The sequence below is a fragment of the Achroia grisella genome, unplaced genomic scaffold (assembly GCF_030625045.1).
Source record: "Achroia grisella isolate CSIRO2021 unplaced genomic scaffold, CSIRO_AGI_Agris_v1 utg359, whole genome shotgun sequence".
In the NCBI taxonomy this organism is placed as follows: Eukaryota; Metazoa; Arthropoda; class Insecta; order Lepidoptera; family Pyralidae; genus Achroia; species Achroia grisella.
In genome coordinates, this window is record NW_026712817.1 from 1,887,217 (window position 1) to 1,906,998 (window position 19,782).

Here is a 19,782-nt window from a genome sequence, read left to right on the forward strand (position 1 = left end):
GATATTCGACAACCGTAAGTAAGAATTGGCTACTACAAACATTATAACATCGTTATCACTCCACAGATATTCATAACCACCCAATCTACTTTAATGTACCAGTATTTCATTTGCATAATGGCTAAGTAATAACAGTCTGAAGAAAAAAAGCAATTTTATTCTGTGGTAGGTAATAATGCAAATGTGTTGTCACATTTCCTTTTCTTTTGTTATTTGTTTTAGTTTCTTTTTAAATAGAATAGTTTGTAAATCGAACTACTTAGAACTGGTTCCAGTGCATTGTGATAAAAGTGTATTCAAGAAAGGTTAAACCATACTGATTGAGGTCGTTGTATTCTCAATTTGGCAAATATTAACAAACAGACTTTTCTAAAGCGATTAGAAATTTAACAATGTTTGTAGATAGAGTTTTGTTTTCCATGACTGAAGATTCCCCCGATAAAAGATAAAAATGTACTTTAGGTTCTTTTTACGAAATTATAAATTCTGTATAAGTATTTCATTGCAGTGTACAAATATAATGAAAGCAACTGTAATCTGATACAATAATATCTTTGTACTTAGCAAAATACGAGCTTAATCTTTTCTTGCTTTCGCTACGCTACGCCAATAAATAATAAAGTATATAATAAAGCCAATTAGCCTTTCGTGGCTAATTTACCAGGAAATAACTGCAATGGTTTTCCACATATATGACCTGCTATTAATATTTCTGATAATTCGCTCTGACGTGGCAGACTTCTTTTATTAAGTGCTACCCCGCTATTGATTCTGACCACTGAGGTTAGTGATTTTGGCTTTCTCTAGGCCAATGAAAATAGTTACTTGGTATTGGTATTCTCGTTTATTTTTCGCCACCCTTATTTATGTAACTTCAACAAATTTTTATTCCACGCGTTTCATTTTCTCTATATCTTAATAAGTTAAAGGATCTGAAATACTCGTAGTCATAACAGTCTTACGCTATTTGACTGTGGTTATCAACTTTCTCTACATTGAAGCATGCCATGGAGCCTTTTCCATAGCCTGGGAAGATCCCGATACGTTATGATTAATGACCTGATAGATTACATTACTTTTAAGTAGAAGCAAAGAACTATATCGTGGAGATGCTTCATTCAAACTTATCGCTGTAATGATTCATTACTTAGATACCAGAGTTTAGTTATTTATTCATTAGTTATCCGTCAAGTATTTCGGAAGTATTTCATCTTATCGTCCTTTCATTAGTGGTTCGTTCCGCATTTTTGAACAATAGCGTTTTAGACAATGGACTTTACTAGACAGACACGACAAAATATCTTATTGTGATTGGTTTCAATGCCTTCAATGTTCATCAAGCATTTTCACTTTAATTTTAACACAGATGATTTCTTATGAAGTCATATCTGTATACGCTAGCGGGATCCTAGTGGCAAATGATAGAATGAAAATTAATACAAGTGTACCTACCCACACTATAGTCATCATTCTAAGATTCATATGAAGATAGACTGTATCCTGAGGACGTCATGGAAAAAAGCCAATGTATAAATTCATCTGCATGTGTACCTCAGTCTTTCCTATTTCTTTCACGGAGTTAGTTCTCAAGGTGATTTCCAGAAATAGCCTAGCCTAGACCTTACAGTTACATAACAGTAGATGTATGTGATCTGTGCAATAAAACCAATTAAGTTATGATAATAGATAAACATCTTTATATTTTATATTAGACACTTCTAATAACAATACTTTTAACAGTCTTACAACAAACGACTTAGTGAGATAGTTGGCGATCAACGCCAGGGTATCTACAATATGTACAACGAGTCAAACGCAGGTGAGCGAGGCGAAGGCGCGCGGCGCAGGGTTTGGCGGCGCGCTGTGACGCTGCACGCCCGCCGAGCAACTCCCCACGCCGCGCGCGACCGCCTCGAAGAACTGCCGCAGGTCGCTCACCGACCGCACCGGCGGCGCCTGCAGGTCGTGCAGCGACGCAGCACGTCGCGGCGTCGTCTGTGGCACTACTACAGGTCGAGCCAGCTGTTCTGTACTCCGCGCTAATCCGCTCCCGGTTTGCGACAACGACTCAAACAGCGCCCTTCGCTCCCTCACCGGAACGTACTTAGTGACAGCCTCGTGAGCATTCGGCGAACAAGACCTCGCCCGGCTCTCCAGCGATGCGGTCTTGCGCCTGGCTGCTTCCATAGCGTAACGGCCCCGCTCCGCGCCACCCGCGGTACCCTCCCACCGTTTTAGGTAACGATGGCGACCTTGCTCCGAATCGGTGGACCTAGCGCGCGGCAGCGTGTGATGTTGCGCGTTCAGTTTACTGCAGTTGTCGCATTTTATGATCTCGGCTTTCCGCACTGGCGCGTCTACCACGTCGGTGGTCTTCAAAGCGTCGAGGGAGAGGGATAGATCGAGACTGCGGTCGGACGATGAGTCGTAGTCGTCGTCCTCGACGACGATGCCCTCGTCCGTTGCGGCGGGTGAATGGTCCCTACGGGGTAACTGTGTCTCGGACGAAGTTAGCAACCTCCGCCGAGCTCTCGGAGGCGGCCTCGGGGGACACAATGGCGTCTCCTGCTGAGGAGATTTTCTCTTTGGTTCGCGACTGGTGTCCGCGGCGGGCAACACGTCCAGAAATCGGACTTGTGGTAACGGGGTCTGACCGAGTATCTCGATGCACAGCGCGCGTACCCATTTGTTGTATTCCGCCGCATTGCAAGTCTGAAACAAAGGAGAAGGGACGTTATTGTATTTATTCCACGCGGATGTAATGTAGATGTTATAAGGCGTACCTAATAGTAAAAAACTTAACCAGTCAGATATTATCGTGACTAATTTGAATATCAATAATAGTTCAACGGAATCTTGAGCCGTGTACTTGTGGGGCTAATGACAATAAAAAACATCTGATCATAAGGGCAAGGCTAGAAACGATATTAAAACTTTTATCCACTGAACGTACGGCCTCTCTTGAAACGTGTTTCTTTAACGTGTCAACACCTTCACGATCTATCCCTTCTTATGGTAAACAGACCATCAAAAGGTCGCTAAATACAAAAGACGATGATTTACGGGGTATTTCGCTTTGTTGCGCACTATTAAAGTAAGCGAATCGTGAGAAAGGTGGGTTCCGTAGGGGCCGGACGTCTTACAAGACGTTACTCAAATTGCCCTATGGCATTAAGCTACACTAAGGTAACGGATTTATTAATAAAATAGTTCATCATTATAGGCTTACTTCCAGGGGAACTACACTATACTATAATATTATTGTCGTCAAGGCATCGGGCGGAAGGGTACAAAATCTTTTATTTTCATTTTATATGTTACATATTACTCATGCAGGGTATCCTATGTCCAACACTGCACGAAACTTCAAATTGCTTCGAAACATTCCTTGTTACGTGCATGTAATACATAAAGTTAACCACTCCAAATTATTATTACAACTATTTGTTATACATGTTGACAGCCAACGTTAAAAACAATGTGGACCCTCCACATAATATAATATTGTAACCGTCACACTGTGACACGCCGGTGATACCTCTGATGCGTTATTGCTGAGGTACTCCTCAAGTGTGGTGTAATAATTTATCAGCAGTCATATTGTCAAGATTATCATCACCCCTGTTTTATGTTGTCGCACAGTTCCGTAACGGTCATAACCGATTCTAGGTTGGTTTCCTACATTGCCAATTAACAGCCGAGTGATTCGAACGTAATTATAAATCAGCAAATAAGCCGATTTGCGGACATAATTAAATTTAGTCGGTCAGTGGATAACCGTTCGTGTTCACATAGCAAGGAAACTACGATTTCCTGTTTTGAAATCAAACACTGTAGAAACCAAATGTTTTCTACAAAATTGTAATTTCTCTATAGAGATAAGGCGAAAAATTTTAGTAATTTTTTATTTTCTACATACGATTGACTAATGTGTGTGTAATGTGTGATAGTTATGGGACATCATGCATAAAGCACACAGTCGTAGCCATAAATAATTAGGCAATTGAAAATAATTCTATGACGTAACAATTTTTTTTTATCTTAGGTGAGATTATAATTATATACTTTTTCATTTGTGAAAATATTGATTGTTATTTTCGTTACCTGTACAAGAGTACAGAATTAATCGTAAAAGAGTATACCAAGCCTTTTAGTTTACACATTACTTGCCAGTTATAAAATCGTATTGGTTATATAGAGCCTACTTATTACACACTACGATTACTTTAAAGACATACGTTCATGGCAGTAACTGTTCAGACATAGACACCTAAATAAGTAAAGAATGTAGGAAAGGAGAATAGAATGTTAAAAAAATAGAAATTCTGTTAAGTTGTGCCAAAACAGTAGGCAAAAACAGTTAATACAAAAAAAACTTGACTTTCATAAGCGATTTAATGTCCTAAATGAATGTTTTCTTTTTATTTTGAAGAAATTTCCTAAAGTATAGAGGAAAGGTGAAAATAATTTTACTCATCAGTATTGTAAATAAGTTTGCAAAAGTATTATTTCATTGTCACAGTTATCAATATAAAGTCTATATAGTGTACATATAACTACTTACTCATAATCACATTATCAGATATATTAGTATCTATATTTGAACATGTTGTGTCTTATCACATGACTCAATCATTACTTTAACGAGTTATAATTAGAAACATGGGAATTGTCAATGTGATAAGTATTAAAAGCACAATATTTTTTTATATTACTATATATATCGAGGTACAATTGTTTATACTATAAACAATTGTACCTCGATAGTACAATAGATTAATTTGTTGTTGATACTAAAAATGCTGCTCTAAATCGAGGTATGTAACCAATAATAAATACTCAATGCACTGAGGCATTTTCATAAAAAAAAAATCCCAATCTCTTAAATATTATTCTTTGACGTAACAAACGATTTCTAGTTGCTAAAATAATTGCGCGAAAAAATCTACGGATCCACCCGTCTATACTATTTTGTAACACGTAAGAAAGTAAAACACTTACGTATTTAATTGTTTCAGTTTTAATTTTAGTCTATTGTCATATTTCGGCGTATCCATCATAAAGCAATGCTCTAATGTATCCATCTACTTTAACATAATAAAGAGGTACAACAGAAGTTTGGATGTTCGAAGTAATCTTCTGTACTGTTTTGCAAATTCTTATCATTTACATTAGGAGCATTCTTATCATTTACATTAGGAGCGAAGCTGCATTAAAAAAGTTGCAAAAGAGGGACAATGTGAGGCAGAAAAAATTGCGCTTGTGCTTGTCAACTAGTTATCAATATTTGTACCGGCCATTCGTCCAGCAGCATCGTTTGGTCTAACAGTGTCATTATCTAAAGAGTTGGTAATTATTTATGAAAGCATTGTCATTGTTAGACAATGAACGGCGGCGTACGTGATGTACTTAGTACATTGTCTTTTAATCTTGTTCGTTGATCATGATATGTGCAATCTCTCGACACTGTATTAACTGTAGGATATATGTTTAGCTTCTTGTTTTCAAATATGATACAGCCGAATGTCATCTGTAGTGCGTAATATGGTATTCTGTGATCTCATGCCTACTGCTATGTTCATATCCTTATCATTATCTTGTCGTTAGTCTTACTTAGATCATACTAGATATTATTCGCGATTTTGTCTACATTTTTGAGATAAAAGATAGCCTATGTACAGACATAATAGTAGTATAGTAGACATAATAGTAGTCCTCGTAATACAATATAACTTTAAATAAAATTTCATTACAATCCATTAATCGTATAGTTGTGAAAAAGTAACAAATAACACAATTTCGTATTTATAATATTAATAATATCGATATTTGGCGGAAACGTCTACTGGATTTAAGCACACTTTAGTACATTTAATTAGTTAATATCAGGATAGGGATAGTTTAGATAAAATTTTACAGTGTGGGAGTTTGTATAAAAACCTCAAGGGTTCATTGTCACCAATTGCTACTCCTCGGACGTCAGTAATTGTTTTCTTAACGGAAACGAAAGTTTCTTGTTACAATTAAGGCGCATGCTTTCTTGCGACAATTAGCTTGGCGAAAATGCTAAATCGCTGTCTATAATTAACAATCTCTTAGACATAAAACAAGATATTTAGTGATATAAAGTTTTTTTAATGTAATTCAAAATGGCAAACAAGCTGACGGCCCGCTTGATGGTAAGTGATAACCGTCTCCTATATCATGAACATCACTATAGACTGCACATTAACAAATAGTTGTAAGTTCATCTTGTATAATTTAATGAATAAAATAAATAAATCACGTCATCACATGTCGTCCGTTATACCATTCATGGTTGTCATTTCAGAGGATTAAGGCATACGGCCTCAGTATTCCGTATTTTGACTGTCTTATTCTACAATCGGGACTTATGAAGCAACTGCTTGGCCTGCTGAAACAGGTAAGACAGAGGTGCCCAGGCAAACTACTCTTTACCAAGTCAGTAATATCGAGTACTATGTACTAATAGTATGTAAAAATATAAGTATCAGTATCGGCCGGTAAATAATAATTATGATTATAGTGATAGCACATGAGCTAATATGTTGGCAAGCAACAGGTAAGCTTCGAAAAATAAGAAAGTGACTGACTAAGCCACAGGTGGCTGTCGTGTCGAATTCATGAGAAATTTCTCAGAATAATTTTGTCTAATAGTACTTTGGCCCGAAATCCATTCTGAGTGTCAATCCTCGATACCACCCAATTGACAATGAGAATTGATTCGGGTCACTAATATCATAGTGGCGTATTAGCCAGGAATTATATTCGCGTATTCTCACTATACTTTCTAGAGGTGACCGCATGAACTGCTACCAATGGCTCTAAAATCCCCATTAGTAAGATTCCCCGTCTTTCCTGTTAATGACTATATCAGCCATGCCATAGTAGATGAGTCATCACAGTCGACATTTTCAACATTATTAATTGCAATCAACTCGTTATAAAACTAAAATAGGAAGTCACTGACCAACAAACTAGACTTAAACATAATTTGTCTTATTACAAAAAGATAAATCTGGTTAGCTCTAGTTGATCAAAGTATTCCTTATTACAAAACGAAGTTTATCTCTAAACCGTGGTTCGTCTCTGGTCTAAAGTTAGACCTGCGATGCCCCTAGTTTAACAGTGGCCTAAATGCAAAAACTCCATTTATCAATATTGTATTGTAAGTTATTGTTTTTTGTAAAAAAGCTTAACTAAATTAAAAATATAGATATATTAAGGCTAATTTGTACAATTAGCTTTAAATATTTTTAGTTAATAATAATAAAAATATATAAAAGACGTCATTTGTTATTTTATTCACTCTTTTGACTTTGAAATAGTCACCATTTGAAACGATCCAATAAAAATATCTCGGCGTTCCTATTCTCCGTAACTCCGTCCTTACTTGTAATTTAAAAATGATTTTCAGCCTAATAGTACGTTAATAAATATTATATATTAATGAAATAGTTATAATAAAGACGTAGATAAATACAAATATTATTTGTTTTTACTTTATACATTTATCTTTGAAGTGATTTTATTTTTGATCATTTCAGTTTTCTGGTAAAATGGGACGCAATTCTACGCTGACAGACATGAGTGACTGATTTCTATATATTATTTGTGGGGAATATATAATGAACGATTTAACTGTAGTACTAAGTAGTCCTCTGTTAGATCTGGATTCATAATAATGTTAGGTTTATTCCAAGTATTAACTTTAGCAACGGTTTAAACCTCGACCATTTAGACCACGTTTCGTCCGAGTTTTAATAGATTTTTTGTAATAAGACCGTAAATCTCTTGTTTTTATTTGGGGTTGACGCAGTAATATCTTTTACTTCCCCTGGTCCCTATAAAGCATTATATCTACATGTAACCTTACATTTTCACATTATCCATCTAAGATTTCTCTGGTTACTTTCTTTAACTCTATTAAAGCCTATTTTTTATGTAATTATTAATATGATATATTGATGATTACCTGAAAGGTGGCAACTGCAGCATCGTCGCGCAACCGTGACAGCTGGAAAGCGTTTGGCAGTGTCGGGGCCATTCGCAGGTGTAGGTCCCGCAATGGCAGTCTGGCAGCACGTCCTCTTGGTAAGGTACCATCGCGCCAGGCCAGCAGACAACCTCCTCGTATCGCGGCTCGCACCCACGCCCACGATTCTGTGTCATCATTGTAATACTGACGTAGGACTCCTGTGGACAATAATATGAATGTCAGATATAAATAGACATTGTTTTGCATGGATGTGTTTAATTTCTACTAATTTATTGCATTAACGAATTCTTTTGGAAAGGAATTAGAATGAGTGGAAGTCAAGATTCCTAGACATTATTGAAACACTTACAGTTTGACAGATATTAACTTTATTAAGGAACTTTTTTCTTGCGCAGAAGTTGGTTAGATAGAACGTGAAGATTTTTAGGTTTTCATTGACCCTCGATAAAAGTGTGTCATATTCCTATGAGTGTATTTCAAATATTTTGGAATTTGTATTGGAATTAACATAAGTCAATATACCTACTTAAAACTAGATTGCAAAACATTGCATTAATATTAAAACTGGGTTAGGTACTGGCGTAATTTATTAGAGTCGACTTACAGACCGTAGTCTTAATACATTTCCTTGTGAAAGAATAAGTTTAGAATTTGTAGAGGTCAAAATAAGAAAAGGAAAGCAAAATATATATGACAATAAAGTCCATATTCGTTTTAATATAAATGGAATATTTGACTTGATAAAGGAGATTATTGGCATCAATTAGCGAATTCAAGTGCTCGACAAGATAAAATGTGATAGATTTATATCGGTTTATAGTAGTAAAGCTATAGTAGACGCAGTTGCGAGTATGTAATGTAATATATACAGACTGGTGCAATGTACTTGGTACTACGTTACATTGTTATCAATAAAGCATCTGTTTGCATTTAATAAGTCTGCATTGTGGTTTACATTGTCAAGTTCATCCGGTCGTGTGTGGTAGGAGGGCTCGACCTGTGTGATATCATATTCTCTTTTTTACTGTCTATGCATATTTATTGTTTATGATGTAGTAGCGTTGTCACAAAGTACCTATCATAGACGTAAAGAATATCCTATTGTATAGTAGGATTATGAAAGTTTTAACTAAATGTAGCAAACTGAATTACAATACTGTCTTATAATAAATTATTCAGATAATAATTACACGTCAAGCATCAGTCTCTCTGTATTTTGTACAACCTTTAGTTACCTAAACGCTGGAACCATGTCGTGAAGCGAGATTGATTACATTGGTACCGTATATACCGTACAGATTATATTTACCTATGCACTGAGAGTGAAATCGGCGCTATACTTAAATAGTAAACAATAGATATATGAGACGGATAATACGCTATGGACACGATCGGTACACGATCTTGAGAATGAGTCTATGAGATTAAATAACCCAGTTGTCAGAAAGTGGTCGAAAGTGTCCTAATGAACCGGATGACTATTTATCGTACGGAAATATATGACAATATGATTGAGAAAGACATAAGTAAGCATTTAAGTATGGACATGCATAAATTCCCACTAAGTGGACAGAAAGATATCAATTAATAAGTCTAATTATAATTTTGGACGGTCTCTTCCATTAGATACACTAAATGTGCCAAACCAATATAATATACAGAACTTTTTTTTATAAGGATAAGAATGAACTCTCCTGAAAATAGAAGGTTTTAGGTTGAAGGAATTAGGTTGCTATATAATATGTATAGTGACTACTTATTACATTGATTCTACATATGTATATTGACTATTAAGTACATATCTGTCACACGCAAACTTTATCTGCTTTTTTAATAAAAGATGCTTATATTCATCATTGTGATACAATCTATATTAATGTCATATTTTATTAAGATAAGTTTAGCAGCTTAGTCGTGCAAAAGGTAACAAACAGACAGTACAAGTACAGTATGCAGATAGACAAAAACATTTTACATTAAAACCATTAGTATTGATTTTTTTCATAAAACTCCGAGCGCAATACCAATATAAACGATTTATTGATCGCTTAAATTGTGCGAAGCTATAAAAGGTAAAAGAGTTGTTCATTAGCCTTTATTTTCTCTTTGTTTTATAAATAAATTTTATTCTGAAAAGGAAATGAATGACAGATATGCCTGTTTTCGTTTGGCATCCTCATTTGGGCACTTCAAAATTTCGATTGAGAAAGTTCATTGTATAACCTACTACCAATTGTCTACTGATTTAAAAAAAGTATAAGTTTTATTTACACGTATCATTGTATGTTTTATTAATGTATTAAAACGATTATTTTTATAATAAAAAATAGGACTATAATAAACAGTAGATAAACAACAGGTTTGTGTTAGATTTTGTAAATAAATACTGCATAGGATTCTATAGGATATTTTATCACTTCGCATTAATCGGGCTATCAACCTTTCCAGCTACACTAAAACCTTATTCGATATACGCGATTAATACTTTAAAAATACAATGTGACATATAAATAAATTTCATTGAAATAATCGAACTTTGTTTCAAGGACATTAATATAGAGCTCCAACATATTTTAATAGTAAATATACTAAGCGATCACCATTACAACCAAAACTGCAACAATAGTGTGAGGAAATTTTCTAAACAATATTATCCTGTAATACTTGTAATGGATATAACAATACAATTATTCTATTAGGCCCGTATACTTGGCCACCCTACTGTCAAGGGGCAACTGACATTTGAACGCAGATGGTGCTAACAACAGGCGATTACTAAAAAAAAGGTCAGGACTGATCGCAACTACAGAGAAAAGGTTCGAGATGTAAAGAAAAAGCTTGTATAGATAACCAGCAACGGAAATCGAAGTTTTTGCAACATAAGCAATAAAATGTCGATGTCCTTTGAATAGTATAATAGTTTTAAGATTTTATGGGATGACTATTAAACCTTATAACTATTTCTATTTTATTTTACATATTATAAATACATATTTTCTATATACAACAATTAATTATAGGTAAATTTAGCAAAAGTTTTTGGAGTTACATTTGCAAGCTGTCCTTTGCATTTGGATTTATCAATCGAAATGAAATCGAAAAGATAGCAAATACTATTTTTTCAGTCTACTGAAAAAATATACATAATCGAATAAAACATTTTTAGTTGTTTTCATCTATATTACCCTCGATTTAGACTACATCCCAATTTAATTATCTCAAAAGTTATTCCGCAGTCTTCATTCATCACAAAGTAATGTGTTGTTTCCGACAAAAACAGAATAAATCTTTGTAATAATTTAACCACTTAATTAATTGTTGTCACAAAAATGAATCACGCCTACACAGTTTTTTGTAGTGAGTAGACGTTAATGATATCATTATTCTCTTTAAAAACATACTGTTTTTAAAGATAAAGTAGATTGGGACCTTACTCGCAGGTTGCTGCTGAATTTTTAGAGAACATTTGATACAGAACTTATCTATAGTAACATACTACTTTATAATTACAAGAGGAGTTTTTTTCATTAATAATAATGGAATGGTGCCCTCTCCCCCTGCGCTAACGGTTTACGCTGGCTGGACCAGTGGAGGATGATAAGACGAATATAAGCTCGGGTCAGTTAGCTCATAGCGGCATATTAAAGGAATTATGACATTGCTATCCAGGGGGCAATGTGTAGAGGTCAACCTGACTTTGCTAGTGATGAGTTTATTAATTCATTTTTCTAATAATCTTCTAAATCTCCATCCCATAAGTATCAGCTCAACACCATGTGTATTTAACCGGGGATCCTTGAGGGACAATCAATTACCCAGAAACTTAATTGAATAAAATATGACACGTACGTGAAGGTTTCCTGAAATTTACATTGAACCCTAAATAAAGATGTACCAATAGTTCTTTGGCTATTTTTATTTACTAGTTACCGGGTCGGCCAGATGTTTTCAATAAAAACTATAATGTATAAGGTGCATTGTATTGTCTACAGTAGGTACTCCATACAAACACAATAGCCCATTTGATAAGTCCGGCCAATTTCTTGACTCCTTAATACATTTCACTCGAGAGGAGATTAGCCGAGTAGGGTTGACGTTTGTGTGTGAATATATCGGCCTGACTGTAGTAGCCAAATATTATGGACACTGTAAAACCTTTTTTTCGAATATCGAATGGCGTTTAATCAATAATAATATAATAATTAATAATAATATAATATCTCAGCACATTCACGCAGCGGCAATTAGTCCAAAGCTAAGCATAGCTTCTGTTATGGGTATGTAAATAAATTATATAAGTACAAAGATTTTGTAAGTACATACATAGTATTCAAACATGAATAACGTTCATGAATGCAAATGTTTGGACCGTGCGAGGAATCAAACCATCGGATGTGAAGCAGTGTGCTAAACCACCGAACCCTATAATTAATATCTAGTTTATCGCGGCTTTCCACGCTAGGAACCCCGTATTATGTTAAGGATTGATATTTTTCGAAACCGAAACGAAAGGAATGGGATTGTCAGTAATGTGGACAAATGACCCCATTACTGACAATGCACCATGTCAGGTTGACTTCCACGCGGTTCTCCCTGGAAACCATCGTTATAAATTCTTTGTGAATTTGTCACGATGGGCTAACTGACCTGACCTCATGTTATCACCAACCACAGCCCCGCCAGCGTAAACCGTTAGCGCAAGGGAGCACCATTCAATTATTATAAAAAAAACTACTATGGAGTTAGAGACTTCGTAATAAAAATTTGTAGTAGAACGTAATCTTTATGTTATCTATATACTATACATTACAAATTTTAAGTACATCTCGACAAAATTTGTTGACGGATATGCTTTCTTTTATTTAACAAAAAGCTGACGAATTTGCATGTACATGTACCCAGTAATTTGATGAATTAATGTTTTATGTTATAACAGTATTATATGTTAGGTAGGTAGGATACATTATACTTTTCCTCTACAAAACAATAACAAATGACAGTTTAAAACATAGGTTTCCTCATAGTAAATACAAAATAATAATACTTTTAACAATAGTCTTCATACCTTCATTTGCCTTAAATAATTCCAGTCACTATGATATTTAACAATATCTATGCTTACTTTTTAGGATGCAAGTTGCAACAAATGCATGAAAAGATAAAATTGACAGTGGAGTATGTCTTTTTTTTTAATGAAATATCTTTGTCTAATATTTTCACACGAGGTCATACGGAAGGTGATACAGATTTTCACAGCGAAGTAATATAAACAATAACGAGTAGCTCTCTTGTTATTGACGAATTAAAAAGAACTAGCAGTTAAATAAAGCTATAATTTTGTAGTCCTGATAGGGGTCAGAGGATTGTTAGTAAGTAGGGCTAGTGACTACATTACCATGTTAGGTTGCCATTTAGGTAATCCTCCCTGAAAACATTCTAATCCTGAAGACAACATTACGATTCTAGTTAATTAAAATTCATAACAAAATTACCTGATATTCGTAGGTTGGGATCAGCAGGCGTGGGTACAGGGCCTGGAGTGAGTTCTGGTCGAAGTTTTCTCAGACCGGCGACCACTCGTGGCGCCGGTGACTGTTCTCCCACAAGCATCTCCTCACCACATTTTACAAAATCACTACCACAATCAACATTAGAACAGCACCACTAAAACAATATAACTCGAAATTGTCAAACAAATGTCAACGCGCCAAAATTACCATAGACTTTGTTTTTTTAATCGTCGAATAGTCGGTAGACGCGCGCGAACATTATTTACGGCCTTATTGGTTTTTAATGTACAAAATAGAATACGACTGGACGGCCAGCCGGCGCGTCAATGAATGAATGAAGTGGATTTGTTTTCACCCCACTACTACGTTCTACTACGACACTACGAATGCGACGATCGACGAGACAATGGTGAGTATGTAGATAATAAAAATATTCGTCGCAAGTTATACTGTGCTGCCATCTATTGTGGAGTAGAGGCTGCAAGTATTTCATTATATTTTACGTTGTCTTTGTCTTTTATAATTTATTATTATTATTATTGCTTTAGTTAAATGTTTTTAATATTTTATTATTATTTGTCTTTTAATTAATAATTACTTAATAGGGCAGTGACCGTTGTCAATTTCATACAATGTTAATTATATTAGCGGGTTTGGGAATTAGACATTTTAATAAAATTTAAAGAGCGCAAAAAATGGAAAATATATGAAAGATGTGATTTGTTAATTATTTGTATATAAAAGATACATAATTAATCGTCATCTAGTAACGAGTAGTAAATATTACAAATGTTTGCTTCTCATTCCGCATTAAGCATTCAACTTTTTTTACGATGTAGGTACTGCCATCTACTAACATTAGTAAGATCTATTTCAATATTTAACAGCGACATCTATGTAACGTGCTTTACATTAATAGTTTCGCCTACTGTGAAATATATTAAAATATTATCATTATTAAGCATATCAGTAGATGGCAGCACTTACAGTTCCAAAAGCGACCTCTCTTTTCCACAGTTAACATTTCTTAGAAGTGTGAGTATTAAACAGTAGTAAACTATTTTTGTAATGGATAGATGGCAATACTAGGATCATAACTGACAACTATTATTAAATCATAATTGATCACTTAATTTTTAGGAGAAACTTAGCTAACTTAGAAATAAAATAGTACCAAATTCAAGCAAAGTTAATAGTAGTTATTATTTATTCCAATATAATAAATAAATAATTATTTATTTGGAAACTGAAAGTAAAGAAAAGGAAGATAAACTTTCGTAGAATCCTGAAACTACAGGTATGATAATTATCGTACACTGAATGGCAATGTATGAGTGATATTTATTACGGGTGTCACATGATAACGTGATGTCCATAGTGCTGTTCAATTACATATATATACGACGCTTATCATTTACCATCAGATGGTCCAACATCTTGTTTGCCGTTCCAATCTTATGGGACATGATTAGAACAATAAAAGTAGAAAGCACTCTTCTTAAATCCTTATAAATGTCAAAAAGTAAATTCTGTACCCAGTTACTCTAAAAAGTATCAAATAGAGAAAAAACAATTTGATAAAAAAAACATAAATTTCGTACCTACTCTATGATCACGTTACGAGTACTACTACTGTACTGCGAATGTTATGTAACTATATTTCATGTAATCGTACGGAATGTCTGGGAAATATAGACAATATAACACATTTTTAAATATCATTTATTTAAATTACTCCTTTCGAATTACAATATTAGAAGTTACGAGTGTAACTAAAAGGGCATAACTAATTAACACCAATACTTAAAAACTATCGCAAGCTTTTAATATTCATAAAGGAAGACATCGAGATCAAATAAATGGCACATAAATACATCTAAATGTCATCAACATACATAATATTACCACACTATAATTAATGTATAAAATTAAGGCACAATCGTTCAATTAATTCTATATAATATAAATTAAAACAAATTAAAGCTTTGTCATGGAAGAGACTAATAATATCACAATATGCGAATGTCCCCCAAAAATGAGGAGTTCTTCACCAAGGACGCCACTTATTGGCGTCATCGTCTGCTGTAGATTCGTTAGCGTGGTATTCTTTTTTCTCAGCATAAAAAGCCTCCAGTTGACGCCTCGCCTCTTCTTGCTTTTTGTACTCCTGGTACTCGATTAATTTTCTTTTCTTTTTTGGTGGTAAGTTGCTGTAATCCATCGGCAATTCGCATTGTTCCGGAAGATTGGCCACCTCTACTTTGCTTTCAACCAAAGGAGTCGTGTCTAATTGATTAACAGCGTGGTATGCAACCAATGTTTTTGGTGAGTGAGTTTCGGAAGATCTCGATGGCGATCTGAATTTTCTAAGATCCAATGTATCGTTGCTAGGAGTATTCATTGCAGCACAGTGCTGCATTGTTTCACCTCTATAAGACTCGTTTTTATAGGAATATCTTGAGTCTTGCTCATCTACATTGATATGCGTGTCTGAGTTATTATCATTACTGCGTTTTTCCATTATATGTTGTCGAATCTTTTGGAGTATAACGTCTTTGGCTTCAACTGGAACTCTGTTGAAATATGTATTGTTTCTATGTCCCTGACCGTTAACATTGTCTGATACTTGTTGGGGAGCTATTTTATCTACAGTCGTAAGAAGGCCCGTCATTGGTGTCTTGCGTGTTACGGTTGCATTCGACCTGGGGTATGCCCATTGTTTTGGAACTCCGTCTCCTGAATAAATTGAGTCTTCTGCGTCTGATGAAGATCTGTCGTGATCACTATAATAATGTTGCCTATCCGACACTACAGAAGAAGGGGAAATCGGTGGTGAAAATGGTGGTCTGTCTGGAACTTGGATTGTGAGAGGTTGGGCAGTAATAAGTCGCGATAAATGGCTAATCAAGTTTTGGCTGACTTTTGAGTCTAAATCCGGTACCGACATTATGAAACGGCATGCTTCCGCCGCACATTGTCCGAATCCAGCTTGAAACTTCTTCGCCTCTACAACTGGATCTTTAGGGCTGTGTAACTTGGTAAGGTGGTTAACGGTTAACTCAAGGATGTCTGCCTTTTCCAACTTGCTTAAGTTGTCGTCATCGATCTGTGAACAAAAGAAAAAAACAAATTAGCGAGAAGCGCAGGTGCATCCATCGTTTCTCACGCTACTCGAGGGTAAACGTCACATTAATATAACTGTACGGGTGTACGAAGATAGGTTCTGTTTATTAATGGAACTTGTACTTTTGAATTCCAGTTTTGAGGCGGTCGCTCAACATAAGTACCAGTGTAATAAATAGAAGGACAACCGGTTCGTAATAAAAATAAATGGCGTGTGAATGGATGATGGATTGCGCTTTGATGACCAGCAGAAAAAGCTTAGCCTGCATTTTAAAATGCAATTACATGATGTACTATATGTTTAAAAAATGGTTAGTCGGAATGAGAACTGGCGTAGCGACTTTATAATGGGAAATTTAAAGAAATAGCTTTTACTCATGAATTCTACAAGTGGATATAATTTTGAGACATGTTAATTAAGCAGTAACATTAAGTGTAAATATAACAATACTTATAAGACTGAATAATGTATTTAGTCTTTGAAGCTTGTAGAAAAATTATGTGATAGGTATGTAAGTCTATATTATTGGCATGAAATAATTTCTATTATTATTGTACCTACGTGGTAAATGCTGATCAAGGATGTTACTGGTATTCAATTCACTTTACCTAACATACTGAGTTTCATTCCTTTAATATGCCAACATTAAAAATGAAATATTTATTTAACTTATTTTACAAAGTTATTCTAAATCGTGTACAAATATAAATTAATGACATATCAAATATTACAATTCAATTTAATACTTATTTTACTGTATTTCCAAAATTATTTAGTTATTTTTCATCAATAAAAGAAACCACATTTATTGTAATCTAATTAAAATAGCTATATATATATATATATATATATAGGAAAGAGCACATAGGTATAAAGATTTTTTCTTACCTCCAAAGCACCGACCATGAGGTCTTTAAGTTCATCTAAGCAGCGATTGATGCGCGCACGCCGTTTCCTCTCAAGCAGTGGTTTTGTTATCTTTTTGTATTTAGCTGTTTTCGACAACGGAGCAGGATCCGAAGACATTATTCCTGTTCAAGTAAATTTATTACTTAATAAAAGTTTTGACTGATTTTTATTAGATACTCAGTATCAGTAATGAAAATATGCGTTATTAACCAAAGAAACTTTAATTTAAGATTAATAAGAAATTTATTCAAATATTATTTATTTATAACTTAACCCTTATTATTTTTCTATGTCTAATATAAGTTTTAAAAACATAAGTCAGTAATTATGTTGTTTAACAATAATAAATCAACACAAAACATTATAACAACAGCACTCACCTTGAATTACTTTCACAATAACAAACTTAAATCCAAATTAAAGAAAAAAATTAAAACATGTAATTAATATTGCGAGCTATAGACGCGCGTCTACGGTCGCGCGTCGGGTTCTACTGCCTGAAAAAAGCCTTACCCCGTCGCCCGCGCGCCCCGCCCGGCCCTTAGCCCCGCGCCCTGCGTATGCGCACCCATTCATACCACGCGAGAGCACGTGTGGCCCAACAATCAAGTTTCAAGCATGCGTAACTTACACTCATAGAATGATGAATATTATTTCCAGTTAAATATTAGTAATATCTTTCTACAGTTATAAGTATAACAATAACTATTAGGCACTAGTTGATTTTTTTAAAAAACGTATTTTTTCAAGTTATGAGTATAATAATTTTATTAGTATGAAATAGCCGATAGTTAGGTATAGATATACGGTATACAATCTGAATTGAAGTAGGTAACTTCTATAGTGTTTAAATATTATAAAATTTATTTTCATTTTTTTACATAAATTTTTATATGCTTACTTATATTCAGGAATTTAATGCTAGTGCTCGTATGAGATTTATATATTTAGATAAATAATACATATATATATAGCCTTTGTCATTCCGTTATTCTTGAATGAAATAGGTGTCTTCAAAATAGAGAAATAGTTTTTAAAATCGGTAAAGGAGTTTTTTAATTTATATATATAAAGACACATATCTAGATAGATATATAGAAAAATATAGTCAAATCTTCTCCATTTGAAGTTGGTTAAAAACAATCGACTCGAGGTATACAATTCTTAATACAAGCATGAAACAATGTTGCAATATTTAAATTGCATACCTGTTGCAATTACTTCCATCAGATTCCTACAAATTGTAATTTGAACTCATAAGAATGCACTGCAAATATATTTGTATATGAATACACGTGTACTTACAGTCATATGGTACGTACGTAAGAATATTACCTAATTACCTAGTTATTTATTTATTATAGATACACCAGCTGCGCCCGCGGTTTCACCCGCATAAAACTTACATCAATTCGGTAGTTTTTGCGTGAAATAGTAACAAATATCCATCAACACTACGGAAATCGTATCATTATGTGGTGCCCTTAGCACCACAAAAGTTGCCATTCCGGAGTAGTAAGATGTCTTTCTATCCTATAATTTGACTGATTTTTCTCATCCTTCAACCGAAACACATCTTGCAAAGGCCTGTCGCCTTAAATACGTGACACTTATTGACGTTGTACAAAACCTACACCTACTCTATTCAGTAATCGTGATTTAATAATTTAATAAACCAATCTTCAAATAAATATAATAATACAAAAAAATATATTACCTATACACAATGTTTTCCTTCATGTTAATGAAGAAAAATATGTACTTTTAACATTTTAACTGAAATATATATGTATAATTTCAATTAAAATACACTCGGCAATAGGTATATATAATGTAAAAAGTACTTGTTTTTTCTTCGTTAAAATGAAGGGAAAGAATGTGTATGTATGTAATGTAATATGTAATATACTTAAGTATATATTTCAGTTAAAACGCACGTGTCAATAAAACAATAAATTCCCTACATCCCGTTAATTTTCTCAACGCTGCTAAATAAACAATACGTCCATAGACACATGAAAGCATACCGCTAATAACTTTTTATTACCATAAACAATGGCCACCGTTATATAATAATTCTTAGCTATTTAGTTAATGGGTAGGCAAGGTTGGCCGACCGCTATATGACCTGTGCTTTGGCGGTACCGAGAGATAAAGGTTGATGTAGACAAAGCTTCGGCACAAAAAAATCAAAGTAATAAATGGCATGGCCCTTAATG

General features: G+C 34.2%; 2 protein-coding genes across 2 annotated transcripts; both read right to left on the reverse strand.

Annotated features, from left to right (window-relative positions):
• Positions 1–1,693: 1,693 nt before the first annotated feature.
• LOC131843940 (uncharacterized) lies at positions 1,694–13,915 on the reverse strand. Its single transcript, XM_059192725.1, has 3 exons — positions 13,513–13,915; positions 7,997–8,217; positions 1,694–2,712 (listed from the first exon to the last, which is right to left on the reverse strand). The coding sequence occupies exons 1-3, from the start codon at positions 13,628–13,630 to the stop codon at positions 1,810–1,812; spliced, it is 1,242 nt and encodes a 413-aa protein (XP_059048708.1). The 5' UTR covers positions 13,631–13,915; the 3' UTR covers positions 1,694–1,809.
• Positions 13,916–15,245: 1,330 nt separating this feature from the next.
• On the reverse strand, positions 15,246–18,044 carry LOC131843944 (hairy/enhancer-of-split related with YRPW motif protein-like). The gene is made up of 3 exons (XM_059192730.1): positions 17,944–18,044; positions 17,543–17,685; positions 15,246–16,636 (listed from the first exon to the last, which is right to left on the reverse strand). Exons 2-3 carry the CDS (start codon positions 17,678–17,680, stop codon positions 15,578–15,580), a joined length of 1,197 nt encoding a protein of 398 aa, XP_059048713.1. The 5' UTR covers positions 17,681–17,685; positions 17,944–18,044; the 3' UTR covers positions 15,246–15,577.
• Between the last annotated feature and the right edge of the window lie 1,738 nt (positions 18,045–19,782).